This window comes from Sinocyclocheilus grahami, unplaced genomic scaffold, assembly GCF_001515645.1.
Source record: "Sinocyclocheilus grahami isolate Dianchi unplaced genomic scaffold, SAMN03320097.WGS_v1.1 scaffold126.1, whole genome shotgun sequence".
Lineage (NCBI taxonomy): Eukaryota > Metazoa > Chordata > Actinopteri > Cypriniformes > Cyprinidae > Sinocyclocheilus > Sinocyclocheilus grahami.
Window position 1 is genome coordinate 1,678,746 of NW_015505305.1, and position 15,714 is coordinate 1,694,459.

General features: G+C 37.2%; 2 protein-coding genes across 7 annotated transcripts in view; one reads left to right on the plus strand and one right to left on the minus strand.

Moving 5' to 3' along the window:
* The window catches only part of LOC107590217 (nucleoporin p58/p45-like), a 12,724-nt gene extending 7,094 nt beyond the window's left edge, over positions 1–5,630 (minus strand). For 2 of the 4 annotated variants that reach the window (XM_016278878.1, XM_016278880.1), the window contains exons 1-10: positions 5,254–5,628; positions 4,716–4,873; positions 4,583–4,615; positions 3,712–3,981; positions 3,465–3,627; positions 2,977–3,042; positions 2,734–2,908; positions 2,572–2,651; positions 2,348–2,466; positions 2,157–2,239 (exon numbers count right to left, since the gene is read on the minus strand). In XM_016278878.1, coding sequence (XP_016134364.1) covers positions 2,157–2,239; positions 2,348–2,466; positions 2,572–2,651; positions 2,734–2,908; positions 2,977–3,042; positions 3,465–3,627; positions 3,712–3,981; positions 4,583–4,615; positions 4,716–4,873; positions 5,254–5,333 — 1,227 coding nt within the window. In that variant the 5' untranslated portion in view covers positions 5,334–5,628. Of the gene's footprint in view, positions 1–2,156; positions 2,240–2,347; positions 2,467–2,571; positions 2,652–2,733; positions 2,909–2,976; positions 3,043–3,464; positions 3,628–3,711; positions 3,982–4,582; positions 4,616–4,715; positions 4,874–5,253 lie in introns of all 4 variants that reach the window. The other 2 variants (XM_016278876.1, XM_016278877.1) reach the window with 2 other exon arrangements.
* Positions 5,631–6,787: 1,157 nt separating this feature from the next.
* The window catches only part of LOC107590218 (myotubularin-related protein 6-like), a 10,578-nt gene continuing 1,651 nt past the window's right edge, over positions 6,788–15,714 (plus strand). Inside the window, exons 1-13 of one of the 3 annotated variants that reach the window (XM_016278881.1) lie at positions 6,788–6,992; positions 8,718–8,837; positions 10,677–10,839; positions 11,078–11,235; positions 12,702–12,830; positions 13,207–13,341; positions 13,437–13,569; positions 13,658–13,767; positions 14,416–14,541; positions 14,622–14,671; positions 14,752–14,952; positions 15,027–15,161; positions 15,252–15,378. In XM_016278881.1, coding sequence (XP_016134367.1) covers positions 6,969–6,992; positions 8,718–8,837; positions 10,677–10,839; positions 11,078–11,235; positions 12,702–12,830; positions 13,207–13,341; positions 13,437–13,569; positions 13,658–13,767; positions 14,416–14,541; positions 14,622–14,671; positions 14,752–14,952; positions 15,027–15,161; positions 15,252–15,378 — 1,611 coding nt within the window. In that variant the 5' untranslated portion in view covers positions 6,788–6,968. Of the gene's footprint in view, positions 6,993–8,717; positions 8,838–9,792; positions 10,600–10,676; positions 10,840–11,077; positions 11,236–12,701; positions 12,831–13,206; positions 13,342–13,436; positions 13,570–13,657; positions 13,768–14,415; positions 14,542–14,621; positions 14,672–14,751; positions 14,953–15,026; positions 15,162–15,251; positions 15,379–15,714 lie in introns of those variants that run through there. The other 2 variants (XM_016278883.1, XM_016278882.1) reach the window with 2 other exon arrangements.

The window sequence follows — 15,714 nt, forward strand, 5'->3', positions numbered from 1 at the left end:
GACATTTATTCAGGGCCTGAATTTCATTTTTGAAAATGGGGGGAATTCCCCTCTTAGGTGACTCTTGTGAGAGAGGAAGCAGCTTTCACACAGGAGTCCACTACTGATCCGTGGCGGTTTACCACAAACACAACATTTATCCATTACTTTGATTTCAAATCCAAACATTGTCACTGAAAATGCTTTTTCAGCATTGCAATTCTTTTTTTTACACAGTACAGTAATACAATCTTTCACAGACATGTTTAAGTACAATAAATATAAGCAACACATTATTCAATGCTTTTTACTTTTGCATTTACTTTTAGATTTATATATTAAGTTGCTCAAGTAATTGGCAAAACATTTAAACTACTTTTCTTATGTTATCACAAACTTACCATTGACAGAAATAGACAGCTCTACTGCCTTTTCTTTTGCATTGAAATCTTTATTACAAGCGATCCTGCAGTTCATAAAGAACTTTGTTTTCCTACCTCCACGAGTGCCATCTATTATTGCCTTCTTTATCTAAAAGTGCTCGTTCCCTTTAAACCAAGCCAAAAAGCCACATGTGTTGACTGTGAAACACCGTAGACTTTAATAATATGCATTTATGGTGTAATTACTACATTTTCATGTCAAGTCATGTTCATATTTACTGCAAACAATGCGCTGTTACTTTAATTCAGCGCTTGCATTGCAGCATAAATAGACTCGGTCTGGAAACGATCTCTGCACTGCTGCAGACGCGCCGCTACTGAAACGCACTGCCGGACCGCAACCGTGTGCAATGAACGCTTTAATCCGTTAACATGAGCACGGAAAAAATATGCACCACGTATGCACTGCAAACGGAGTAATGTGAACCTGGCATTATGTGTGCGCGCTGCAAGTGTGCATGAGTGCACATTCTCCAGGAGAGCGCTGAATGGTTAAACACTGGCAAGAATGAAAAAGAAATGCAATTTATCAACTTTAGTGACGATGTGACACTGCCTCGATTGTGCAAGTGACAATTCCTGTGTCAACTGTGCAGCTCGCTTATAGTGCAGACGCTACGTGTGGTGATTTGAAGCCATTTGCGTATTTTGAGAGAGAGCGAGTGCGCGCACGCGGTGATTCACTCACCCTGTTTGTGAAATTATGTCTCACACAAGGTTTTCAAATTACTTTATAAGTTATTTAATGAAGAAATATGAAGGTGAGTACCTCACCTTCAGAATTATAATTATTTCACCCTCGCCGGACAGAGACTGAGACGGTGCCGCTACATGTCGTGCCAAACCTCTCATGGCAGGCGCGTCATCAGCTTGAGATCGTTTTTTTTAGATCGGCCATTTAGAGACCACCGATCAATCATCCCAAAGTGATTATCGGCCGATAGTGATTGGTAGCCGATCAATCGGAGCACCCCTAAAAAAAATATATATACATAGATGTAAATATATTTACATTTAGTCATTTAGCAGACGCTTATATCCAAATGACTTACAAATGAGGACAATGGAAGCAATCAAAATCAACAAAAGAGCAATGATATGCAAGTGCTATAACAAGTCTTTAAGGTAGCACACATAGTAGGGCTGCTCGATAAATCGCACTACACAGAGCTGTTGTTCACTGACGAGCTGCGCAAAACCACGTTCATATTCACGCGATATTTTTTGCGCAGCTCGTCAGTGAACAACGGCTCTGTGTAGTTAATGCTGCTCAATGTGAAAGCACGCACGTGATGGAGATTTACCGCTGATTACAGAACCGGCTTTCTGACAAGACACGCATTAAATATCGCATGCAATTTATCATGCAGCCCTAACACATAGCAAGGTTTTTCTTGTTTTAAATGATATAATAAATAAAAGAAAACAGATAGAATAGAAAAAGAATAGAGCAAGCTAATGTTATAGGCCTTTTTTTTTTGCTTTTGTTAATTGTATAATAAATAAAAAGAAAACCGATAGAATACAAAGAGATTAAAGCTAGTGTTTTTTTTCTTCTCTCTGTGTGGCGCGCAGGTGCTCATTTTCACTCGTGTCACTGGCCTTGCTCCTTTCCCATGGCTCTAAGCCCCACCCCACTCGTCACATATATTGTATATAATATATCTACAATATATGAGTATTCATATTTAAAAACATTAAATATGGTCCATATAAGAAATGTTCAGAACTTACCTTAACATTCTCATGAACTCCCTGCAACTGTGCAGCAAGTGCAACAAACGTCTGGTAGAGTTTCTGCATGGCCAGGGACAAATCTACATGAGAGATGACATCATACAGTCAAGAGGATACCCGAGCTATCTTTCTATCATATGAATCAAGGCTGTGCATTAGTTGACTGAGAGCATAGAGTAGATTAAAACCTTGAGGGGTGATGTGGGAGCCACTGCTCTGGGTGGTCAGATGATTCTCCAGTTCTTCAATCTGCTGACGGTACTGCAGTAACTGCACCTCAAATTGCTCCACCAGAGCCCGGAAATAACTGAAGAGACAGATGGACAGCACATTGGCGGACAACAAGTAATAGTAAGCAACTTTTACACTTATCGATGGAATTTAGGAGTAGAACCCACACAGATTCACTCACTCTGAAGGCACGGTGTTCTCATGTTGGAGTCCAGGAGGCGTCTTCTGGGTGCGAAGTGCGATATCGGCATTCTTCAATTCCTGCATGAAGAAAAGGATGGATTACAAGATCGAACAATCCTTGAACTGTTTAGGATGGTCTGCATGACATTTTTTGCCTAACCTGAGAAGTTTCCAACTTTAGTTTGTCTATGGAGAGTGAATTTCTCTGCAGGCCACTGGCACAGACGGACAGGAGCTGTTTGAGTGACTTGATGTCCTCTTGCACTTTGAGAATGGCTTTAGAAGACATCCTGCTGATCTCTTCCTGGACTTGCTTCTGTTCTTTGACAAATTTCCTGTGGAAAGACACATATTAAGCACCCAATCAAATTCATGCTACTATCACAAAATGTGGTAGACTTACTGAAAATTGTCCACATCTTGACAGATCGGACCTGGCAGGTTTTCATCTTTGAGGGCTTTACTGTCTCTGTAGAGATAAAAATGCAGGGTAAGAACTAGGGCTGCACGATAAATCGCATGTGATATTTAATGCGCATCTTATCAGTAAAGCCGGTTCTGTAATCAGCGGTAAATCTCCATCACGTGCGTGCTTTCACATTGAGCAGCATTAACTGCACGGAGCAGTTGTTCACTAACGATCTGCGCAAAATAAAATCGCACAAATATGAACGTGGTTTTGCCCAGCTTGTCAGTGAACAACTGCTCTGTGTAGTTAATGCTGCTCAATGTGAAAGCACGCAAGTGATGGAGATTTATCGCTGATTACAGAACCAGCTTTACTGATAAGATGCGCATTAAATATTGCATGTGATTTATCGTGCAGCCCTAGTAAGAACAACTAAAATGATCTATAATGAAGTCAAAAGGTGATTGTAGTGTGGTTCTTACTCTGGTCTGGTGCTGGATAACTTGTCAGTATTTTTTTCAGATGAAGTACTGAAGTCTACACCACCCAGGCCGAGACTGAGTGCAGGAGCAGAGGTGGTCGCTACAGAGGAAGAGACTAAACCGCCCAGACTCAGAGGTCCACCTAAACTGGACTGTCCCAAACCTGAAACACATATTAAATGAGTATAAGAGCAAAACCACCAGTTTAAACCAAATGTAACATGACTACAGAGGAAAAAAGGCTGACCTGTCAAGGAGGGGTTGGAAAAGAGACTGGAACCAAAGGAAAAACCCGAGGCAGGAGCGGAGGAAGTGGTGGCAGCTCCTCCTAAGTTGAGGGAGAAGCCAGTGGAGCTGGTCTGAGGGGCTGTGGAGGTCAGGACGGATCCCAGAGTCAGGCCTGTGCCTGGAGCTGCAGAGGTGGTGGTTGTCAGTGAGAAAGGTGTAGCGGAGGCTGCTGGCTTTCCGAAGCCCAGGCTGAATCCAGTGGAAGCAGCGGTAGAGGTGGGGAGACTCCCTAAGGACACAAAAACAAAAAATTGGAAATCAGTACAGCATGTCTGAAAGATTTAACCAGAGGTTCTCAAAGCAAACGTTCAAGGGGCTTAAAAATTAAGATAATATTTTGAAGAATATAGGCTGTGGTGTCTATTTTTTTCTCTCTTCCCCATACTATAGAAGTCAATGGGGACCAACAACTATTTTGCTACCCACATTCTTTAAAATATCTTCTTTTATGTTCAACAGAAGAAAGAAAATCATACATATCTTGTTTAATCTACATGGGCATTTTAATAATGAATATGCATATACAATTTGTATACAAATGTATAAACAGTTTCCACTCAGAAATTGCTACTAAAACAGTACTTTCTCCAATAACTATTTTACTTACACATTTTTTTACAGTGTAGTTATGTCACAAGCTCTAAAATATTTTATCAGGTAGAAATAATATGTTAAAAAAGTTAAAATGTTAATTAAGCTTTATACTGTATTTATACTATAAATACTGTTGTGGACATTAGGGGGCAATGGAGTCAAAAGGTTTGAGGCCCACTGGACTAAAGAAATATGATTAAATTTCTTCTAGCTTGTTTCCTTGAAGCATTGCTTACCTAAAGTAAGGCCAGTAGTGGATGCAGCACCCCCTAAAAGTGTTAATTAGACAATGAATTAACAAAATGAATTAACTATGATGTTATTTATTACTAAGGCACTAAATTATGTGTCATAAAAGCAGCCAAGAACCAGAGGCAGGTGTGTTAAAGTTGATTCCAGTTGTTGGTTTCTGTGCAAATAAACTGGACCCAAATCCCAGTGTGGCGGTGGTACTGGTGGTGGCCGGTGTGGATGTCGGCGTGCCAAACCCTCCGAATCCGAATCCACCCATACCTGCAGCAGGAGCACTGGAAAAAGATATCAGATATTAAAAATCATATCTATTTTTTTATTAACATTTTAATGTCATTAAAATGTATCTGCATTTAAAAAAAATTATTCACTCACACAAATTTTTGTTTTATTTTTTTGTAATTACATAAAAATATATTTATTTAAAAAAAATAATAACATACATTTAGACAACCATTTAGTAAATACTTTTTTTTATGGTAGGCCATTGAAAATGAATGTGAAACTAAAATGTGAGCTTGAATTGTAAACAGCAAATTGTTATTGACCATCCAATTAAAGTTAGCATTTTAAGCTGTCATTTTAGACGTGTTTATGTTTTACACCATAGTCCTGCACATCTCGATAAAAAACGAGCACACTGTTGAAAGCTGACCTGGTCGCGGCTCCAAGTGAGAACCCCCCGCCGGTGCCGGTGGAGCCGAGGGTACTTGTGCCGAAGTTAAAGCTGGACATTCTGGACTTAAATGTCCCAAAATGGACAATCAGAAACTAGCGGGACTGACCTCGTGGAGGCCCTGAAGCCACTTCTTACGGCATACGTTGGATAATAAAAGCAACCACCACGAAATTCTGATGCGTGTAAAGAAGATATGAATAAAAGATTCTAAACTAGGCAATCGAGGTTTAGTTTATTTTTAAAACTCCTGTGGGTTTCTAAGTATTGAAAACGTTGCTGCTCCGTGTTTACGCGCACAATCTCTTCTTCTTCTTCTTCTTCTTCTTCTTCTTCTTCTTCTTCTGTCTCCTTGTTTTTGCGGTAAAATTCAAACATCATCTGTTTCGACGTATTGCCACCTACTGGCTTGGAGGTCTTCTTCTTCTTCTTCTTCTTCTTTGAGGTTTAACGGCGGCTTGCATCCAAGAGCGTTGCATTGGCTTGGAAGGTCCATGCAGGCAGTGTGATTTATTGAACTAAATAATCCATTATTCACCTACTCTGGTGTTTGTCTTGTTTCTGTTGATGGACTTTCTATTAATATTCTGTCCACACTTACAGACATATTTGCACTATTTAGTTAATAATATTTCAGCAACTATCAAAATACTCTTTTGCCTTCGTGATATTTTAGAGGTGTTGCATCCGTGAAGGAATCTGTTTTTGAACGAATCTGTTAAAGACATAGTTCACCCAAAATAAACATTCTGTCATTTTTTTTAACTTCATCATTTACCTCAAGTTTTTAGAAACCTGTATGAATTTCTTCTCACGAATACAAAAGAAGATGTTTTGAAGAATGTGTGTAACCAAACTCGTTTTTGGTCCCCATTGACTTCCATAGTATGTGGGCACCAGTAACTGTTTGGTTCCCCACATTCTCCAAAATCTTCTTTTATCTTCAACAGAAGAAAGAAATTTGTGAGTATATTTTCAGCAAATTTTAATTTCTATTCCTTTTAATAAACCAAGTGAAAGAATTACCATACGCAATTAATGAAACATGCAAAACACAAATACGGAATTGAAAGATCAATCAATCTAATAATCATACCGTGCAGTAATAGTGAGTAGAAAAAAAATATAATACAATCATTTATAATGTACTATAATCATTTACAATGTAAATTATTAGGTTACTCAGTATCAGAGTATAAATATTACACAGTATCACAGTATAAATTGTGTCTTTATGCATATATAGCTGCATTATAAATTTAAGGATGAGGGTCCAGCACAAGGGTGATTATATTTGAGAGTCTGTGGCATATAAAAGATTGAAACCCCCTGTTCTAATGAAAGTCTAACTCACAATATACATAATATATGGTTTATATACATTATTTATGTCAAACGCTTTTTTACCAACACTAGGTTACACTGAAAATCAAATGAAAAACTAAAAGTATCAAGACGCGTCAGAAAACTACATTTCCCAGAATGCACCTGCCTGTTTTTCTCACAGACACGCCCCAAGTAGGAAGTGCTGAGTAGAGCAGCAGAAACTGTTAGCTGTTAGTAGAAGAGATGTTTTGAACTTGGCTTCAAACGGAGGCGGATTTATTCTTCACTTATTCATCCGATGTGTGAAGGCATCTGTTTAGGATATTGTCATCCGTTCCTTGTGCTGACCACGCTAAAACAGCGACATCATGGAGCACATCCGCACACCAAAGGTACACTTTACTAAATAGTAGAATTCTGCGAGATCTGCCCTGCTATGTCACAAAGTCACAAACACTTGTTAAATGCAATTGAATTTATGCATCTATAAATGTATCTAACACACGATGTGGTGTCATCATATAGATTGGGCGCGCAGCTCTCAGCGTTGTTTATGTTCATCTATATCTTCTGGCCTTGTATATATGAGCCGAATGTACTTGAATCTAGTCCCGGTGATCTGATTCTGCCTTTGTGGCCATTTTGACTGATTTCAAAATCTGTGCAGAACTGGTCTGTCCTGAAAGCTTTGGGCCTTGGAGGCTGATTCTGCATTTTTATGTTGTCTGAAGACTTAACAGTGATGTAATGAATAAGGCGCTCAAAACTGCCTTTACTTCTGAATGTATGCTGTACATAGTTTTATTTGTTGTGACATCATGAAGCAATTCATTATTACAAGGGTTATTGATAGCTTTTTTTTTTTTATAAATAGCTTTTTCTATTTTCATCATCTTCATGCCAGGGTTTTCAGCCAGGGGTCCAAAGCCCATAAAGGCACTCAAGCAGGCCTTAAAATATATATTAAATAACATTACTATATTATTGATAAAAAATACAATATAAATAACACATAAATAAATTAAAATATTATATATATTCACTGCTCTTACCTAAATAACTTTTGTAAGAATCAGTGCATATTGAATTCAAAGAGTAAATTGTACGCAGTGTTTTATTTTTCCTTTTTATTACTCGGTTCCTAAACTCATGTTAAAATGATTACACTAATGTTAAAATGACATTTTTATGTAATGCTTGAGTAAAACACTACCGTTCACTTTCAGAAGTTGTTGTGGGGTGCTTTCTTATTAGAATCAGAATGAGCTTTATTCACCACTTAAGTGTGCGCAAACACAAGGAATTTGTTGTGGTTTTACAGGAACTCTTGGTACATACATACAGTACATACAAATGACCATATATGTATGACACAAGATAGTTATAGAAGTTCACAGAACTGACTCTGAAACTGACTTCACTGAAAAAAGTTTCATCTGAGCATGTGGCACTTTAAGCATTATCATATCGAATATCACATTATTTAATGAGTTATCACATGTCGCATTTTTCTTCAATATTGCACAGCCCTAATATATATATATATATATATATATATATATTATACACACATATACGCACAAAGAAAAACAAGTAGATAGAATAGAAAAAAGAATAGAATAGAAAGCTAGTGGGATTTTTTTTTAAATAAAAAAAGATATAAAGTAGAATTAAAATAGAATATATATATACTTTATATATACAGTATATATATAATGTTAAAGGTATATATACCTTTTGCTTTTTTTAATACCTGTACTAGTGTATAAACTCATGTACATAGGTTATACCACTTGCTTTTGTCAATTTCCTTTTAAAAATCATACTCGCTGTTTGTTTTCTGATGTCTGCTGATTTATTGCAGTCACAGGAAATGTGTTGCTTAGCTGCAGTCAAGTTGCTAACACAAAATAATGTTCTTTTTAGCAGCATCATATGACCCCTTTAAAATGTATGCAGAAAATGTGAAAAACATGAGTAGATTTTGCTCGGTCCTGGCAGTGAAAGTCAATTTATTTTGAATTATGCCCTAATTGCTCATGGTTAGGTTCATATTTACAAGGTGGAAGATATATTTAGATACATTTAAAAATTGTAACATGTGCTTTCCTCCGCAGGTAGAACAAGTGAAGCTGCTAGATCGCTTTAGCAACAAGTCCGTCATAGGAACCCTCCATCTGACGGCCACACATCTGATTTTTGTGGAGAGTAATTCAACCAGTGCCCAGGAGATATGGGTATGAAAAGCCCCTCTTAACGGTCTCTAAATGATGTGATAAAGAATTCCTGTGTGACCGACAGGGTAGCTTGGATATAGAGTACCACCCTTTTTGTTTACAGGATTATAGAGAATTAGATCATGGGAATGAGGTTACTTGTTCCTCACGTTGGCAGTAGGTGTTGTTGCTGTGGAAACCTGTCGGCTGAGCTTGCCCCCGAGGCCAAGTGAATACGAGAGTGTAGGGGAGGCCAGGAGAGGACATGAATACCAATGACCCACATAGCTCAAGACGTGATTTGCCGTGTTTAGAGTCCACTGATCGCTCCGTCTCTGTGTGTGAGCGTATGGCAGATGATTAACTTTATCTCACCATCTTCTCCACACAGGAAGCAGATCGGAGGTTAAGATGCTGACTGACACTGACCAACAAAGTTTATCATTATAATACTCTTGAGAGGTTTTAATGGTATTATGCTATTAATTCTCTAATTGATCAAAGTTCTTATTTTTGTTTGGTGGGCGATAAAGTTCAGTAAGTTTCTTTTTATTTATTTTTTTTTTTAAGAAATTAATAGTTTTATTCAGCAAGGACACTTGCTCATTAAATTGATCAAAAGTGACAGTTAAGACATTTATAATGTTACAAAATATTTCTATTTCAAATAAATGCTGTTCTTTTGAAATTTCTGTTCAGCAAAGAATCCTGAAAAAATAAAGTGTTACCGTTTCCACAAAAATATTAAGCAGCACAACTGCTCTCACAGGTTTTCAACATTGGTAATGATAAGAAATGTTTCTTGAGCAGCAAATCAGCATATTAGAATGATTTCTGAAGGATCATGTGACAGTAAAAAAAAATCACAGTACTGTACAAAGTAAAAATTTGATTATTTACACAATTTATAATTAGGTTTATAATAAATATAATATATAATGAATTCTGTTTATACTAGCAGTTTTAGCCTGTTTTTACAAGGGCATCCTTGATCTTATTTTAGTTTATAAGAGATCTGGCCTCAAGAGCACATGTTTGCGACTTTGTGCCAGCACTTTCTAAAAACTAGCTGGCTGGTTGGAGTAACATGTTCACATGAGTCTGGAACCCAACTGAAATAAATTCTGCACTCTCACGTGTAGCTTCTTCACTCTTTTAGGACTGGCTTGCACAAAAACGGCTCTCTGTCTGCCTGCAGTACTGCCTTCTGTTCCCTATGCATTATGCATTACGTACACACTTAAGTGATCAATGACAACAGCACACTGAGTCACGATGCAAATGGAAATGCAGATACATGCGCATTTTAATAATGCCCCATATTTTGACCTTCCAAAAGTGCTGTGTAGTTCATTTGAATATGGTAATTGTATATGTGTGTATTAGATTCTCCTTGTCATGTTCTTGCACATTATATTCCTCTTAAAGATAGAGGAACACAAGACGAGGAAGGAAGGAAATATAATATTAATATTTAGTTACGCATGCCTATTTCCCTATTTTTATATTTAAATGGCCTTTTCCATCATCTAACTCTCACTTGAAGTTAATCTTCAAAAACATTTGTTTTACACTTTAATAATTTAATTGGAGGCTCATTGATCCTCCGGGGGAGGATATACAGCCAGTGTTTTATAACGGATGCTTGCCGAAGAAGCGTGTTTTGGAGTAGTTTGTGAGGATCAGTGGTGTTTATGTACAAATGGGCATCAGACACTCCAAACACAGACATGATCACTTGTTCTGACAGAGAGAACTGATGACGTCCAGCCTTTACGTACTTGTAAGTACTTTTAGGTTGAAAAGAATATCAGTTGAATTCTGTAAATGAGTTTTGTATTTATGTGTTTGTGTGTTCAGATCCTTCATCACCACATTGCCTCCATGGAGAAGCTGTCCCTCACAACCAGTGGCTGCCCGCTTCTCATTCAGTGCCGAAATTTCCGGCTTGTCCACTTTGTGATTCCGCGAGAGCGGGACTGCCATGACATCTACAGCTCTCTGCTCAGGCTGCTGAGACCAGGTGGGTAAACTCACATGTCTGCCCTCGTCAAGAATAAATAGACTGCAAAAGTTTCCTGAAAGTCACAGTATCCTTAGGTCTGTTCTGTGATTGAACAACGGATATTGTGGCCATGCGTTGTTGGCCGGAGGTCAGGGATGTGTGAGCATCAGTACCAACTCCAGATGGTCGCCTGAATACTTTGACTTTCATTTTCACCTTTTGTAAAGTTTATTAACTAATGTATTCTGTACACCAGTGTCCTACGACGAGCTGTACGCATTCTCCTACAACCCAAAGCAGAATGACCAACAGAGAGAGGAGGGCTGGCAACTCATAGACCTCGCAGCTGAGTTTGAACGGATGGGAGTGCCATGTGATCAGTGGCAATTGACAGATGTTAACAGGGAGTACAAGGTATGATGGGAGGGAGAATTTGTCAAATATGTTCAACATCACCTTCTCTTTCTTTGATCCAGCCAAGTTGATTCTAATTCAGGATGTATGTGACCTAAAATCAGGTCTTATGAGGCTGACAGGCAACCTAAAATAGAGTATAATGTCCCTCAAGACTAGTATTAGAATAATGTGGTTGGAATAAAACTTGGTTTTAGTCAGATTAGCAAAAGCCAGGCCAGGTAGGTACTATATGTGCTAGTGGTGTTTTATTTGTGAATGGATCTGATATACTTTGGTTGTAAATGACTCGGTTTGTTTGAGTGAATGATTCAGTCGTTCATTCATAATACAAAAAGACTTGAGTCATCACCTTTTTGTAACCTGCAGAAAACCTGCACTTTACAGATCTTTTTGATGGATTGAAGACATTTTAGATACTGAGATTAATTAAATATGGGATGCTTTATTTTAGGCATTACACATAAGCGTTGCACATAATTACAATATTTATTCTAATATAGAATCATACAGAATTACACAGCGACCAAAACTGTTATACAAATAAAAAGTAATATTTTAAATGTAATATTTTACATTCTTCAAAATCTTAATACAAACCCAATTCCAAAAAAGTTGGGACACTGTACAAATTGTGAATAAAAAAGGAATGGAATAATTTACAAATCTCATAAACTTATATTTTATTCAAAATAGAATATAGATAACATATCAAATGTTGAAAGTGAGACATTTTGAAATGTCATGCCAAATATTGGCTCATTTTGGATTTCATGAGAGCTACACATTCCAAAAAAGTTGGGACAGGTAGCAATAAGAGGCCGGAAAAGTTAAATGTACATATAAGGAACAGCTGGAGGACCAATTTGCTACTTATTAGGTCAATTTGCCTCAGTTTAAACATTTGATATGTCATCTATGTTGTATTCTGAATAAAATATTGAAATTTGAAACTTCCACATCATTGCATTCTGTTTTTATTCACAATTTGTACAGTGTCCCAACTTTTTTGGAATCGTGTTTGTAAAATAAATATGAATAAACACTATATTAATATTATATTTAAAAAATACTAAAAGAATACTGTTCTTATATACGCGGGGCTCTTGTTTCTTTAAAATATTTTTGATTAAAATATTATTTTTTTTAATTGTATTATATTATTTTATTTTAAAATAAAATATAAATATTAGATGACAATCTTAAAAAAAAAACTCAAATTAAATTTATTAAAAATAAAGAAAAACTCTGTGAAATTTAAAAATGTCATTTAAAATAACAAGAAACTAACTGAAAAGTTTAATATAAAATACTTTAACTAAATACATATAAAAGAGAAACATAAATTCAGTGGTGTGTTTCCATGATTTTTACAGGTACCGCATTATTGTTTTATTTAGTTTAATGGCAGTAATTGTTTTCTTTAGTGTTTTGTTAATGTGTCTGACTCTAAATTGTGTGCTTAGGTGTGTGAGACATATCCAAGAGACTTATATGTACCCATTACGGCCAGTAAACCAATCATAGTCGGAAGCTCCAAGTTCAGAAGCAAAGGCCGCTTTCCTGTTCTAACATACTTCTACCAGGAGAAGAAGGTAAGAATGGTTTAATCCATCTATACTAATAAGAAAAGAAAGCCAGCGATTTAGGATTTAGGCCCTTTGTTAATCTTTAGAGTTCATTAAAACTAATTTATGTGCAGATGTCTGTTGACACAGTAATGGGAGTTAGTTGTTTCTTCTGTGCGCTGTTAGATAAACGGAGCGGGATGGTAAACAGGTAATGGCTTGTCAACACACAGAGACCGATTAAGTTAAACAGTAGATTTACTGGCAAATCATGGCTGTATGCCAGCGGCTTCCTCCCAACATCTGCATTGGTCTTGTTAAGTCTGTCCTTCCTCATTTACTCTGCTTTTATAATGTACTTCAGGGTGGTAAGTGTTTATATTTGTTTGTGTCATGTCTCCAGGCAGCGGTGTGTCGATGCAGTCAGCCTCTCTCTGGCTTCAGCGCTCGCTGTTTAGAAGACGAACACATGCTTCAGGCCATCAGCAAGGCCAATCACAACAGCCGATATATATATGTGATGGACACGCGGCCTAAGGTAGAAAGTCATGAAGTTTTTTTTTTTTGTGTGTGTTCTTCAAGCCAGTTGGGTGATCATAACAGGTTCCTTAAGCACTTTTTGTGTTTTTGTAGTTGAATGCACTGGCGAATCGTGCGGCAGGGAAAGGCTATGAGAATGAGGACAACTACTCTAATATTCGCTTCCAGTTTGTGGGCATCGAGAACATTCATGTGATGAGAGGAAGTTTGCAGAAGCTTCTGGAAGGTCTGAGATTGCTGACCTATGAGAATTTGGTTCATTCTCATTTCAATTTGTTAATTGTCAACATCTTTGTTATTTGTGTCTCTCACAGTGGTGGGAACGCGCTCACTTTCCATGACTGATTACCTGGTTGGACTGGAAAACAGTGGATGGTTGCGTCATATCAAAGCCATCATGGATGCAGCTATATTCCTTGCCAAGGTAAAACTCCAATCTTCCTGCATGCAGTATTATGCCCCTGATTCTTCAGTATCCAGTATTATTTTAGTATTATTTCTATATTTTTGTAGTATTTATTAATATTTTGAATTAGCATTTATTTTTTATAATTTTAGTTTTCATTTTATTTTTGGTTTATGTTTTAGTAATTTTGTTATGTCCTTTTATCATTTTTATTAGTTTTTTATATATATATTTCTATTTATCTTAGGTACTTATTTACCTAAACTTATTTCAGTTTGTGTCCAAAACATCATTCCTAATTTTGTTTTTAATTCCTAGTTTTTAAGGTTAGGTTTTGCATCTAATATTTATATATTGTGTGATTACATCTTTATTTCAGTTACTAAACAATTATTTTACTATTAGTTTTTTAACAGTAACAACACTGGTATGAATTCAACAGATTTCTCATCAGTGTTATTTTAGGATTATTTAGGTACTATTATAGTTTTTATATATTTTCTGTTTTCATTTTAATTTTAGTAATTGTTTTTGTGTTTTTGTGTGTACATAGTTATTATTTTAGTACATCAAGTTATACATACATCTTTATATATCAAGTAACAAAAAGGTTTTTTTAGTTAACTAAAAGAACCCTGTTTCTCATATATGTTTTTGTAATACCAGGCTGTGACTGTTGAGGGCGCTAGTGTCCTAGTGCACTGCTCTGATGGATGGGATCGGACAGCTCAGGTCTGCGCTCTAGGCTCTCTGTTGATGGATCCGTACTATCGCACCATTAAAGGTTTCATGGTAAGAGCCTTTCGTCTGTTCAAGCTGACATTGTCGTTTATCTTTTTCCACCATCTAATATATCTTCCTCTTGTTCTCAGGTACTTATTGAAAAAGACTGGATCTCTTTTGGACACAAGTTTGCAGACAGGTTAGCATCATTCACTGTTTGGTTCTTGACTCTAGATGCTTGAAGAGTCTAGAATAACCTTGACAACTGTTTCGCCGCAGGTGTGATCAGTTGGACCCCGACCAAAAAGAGGTGTCACCCATCTTCACACAGTTCCTGGAGTGTGTATGGCAGCTGACTGAACAGTTTCCTCAGGCTTTCGAGTTCAGCGAGTGGTTCCTCATTCAGATCCACGAGCACGTCCATTCCTGCCAGTTTGGCAACTTCCTGGGCAACAGTCAACGGCAGAGAGAGGTCCTTCAGTGAGTAAAACTAACATGCATTTGCTTCCTTCCCATCATCTCAAACCCCTTACTTCATTTGTATATCATTACAGGTTGAAGGAGAGGACATATTCATTATGGGCTCACCTTCTGAGTGAAAAGCAGAACTACATGAACCCTGTGTACAGCCCAAGCTTTGCAGAATCACACCCGGTCTTGGAACCGTCTACCCAAGCTTGCCACTTCAAGTACAGATGACTAAACTCTTCTGTTTATAAATGACTCCTCCTTTATTTAGACTCTGCAATGGTTTAACCAGTAACTGGTTTGTGTTGCAGGTTCTGGAGAAACATGTACCATCAGTATGACCGTTCCATGCACCCTCGGCAGTCCATTCTCAAGCAAGTCCTCACTTTCAAAGAAAGCAACCGAGAGCTTGAGGGCACAGTGCAAGCCCTGAAGACTGTGAGTTGACCTCAGGAATTTGGTTATTGGATAAAAATTAAGCCTTGAATGCTCATTTCCCATGAAAAAGAATTAGTTATGGATTTGTGTGTTACAATACCACTAAGTTTCCCCTGAGGGATCAGGAGATGTTGCACTAACAAAATGAGGCTGTGAAGGACTGAGGTACAGTTTGCTCAGTATGTTCAAACAGAATGTGTAACATTGACAGCCCATGCTTTCTGGAGTTCTGTGTCCACCAGGGCCTTCCTTATTCTTGTAATAAGAATAAGAATAAGAAGAATAGTCACACACACACACACATACATATATATATATATATATATATATATATAT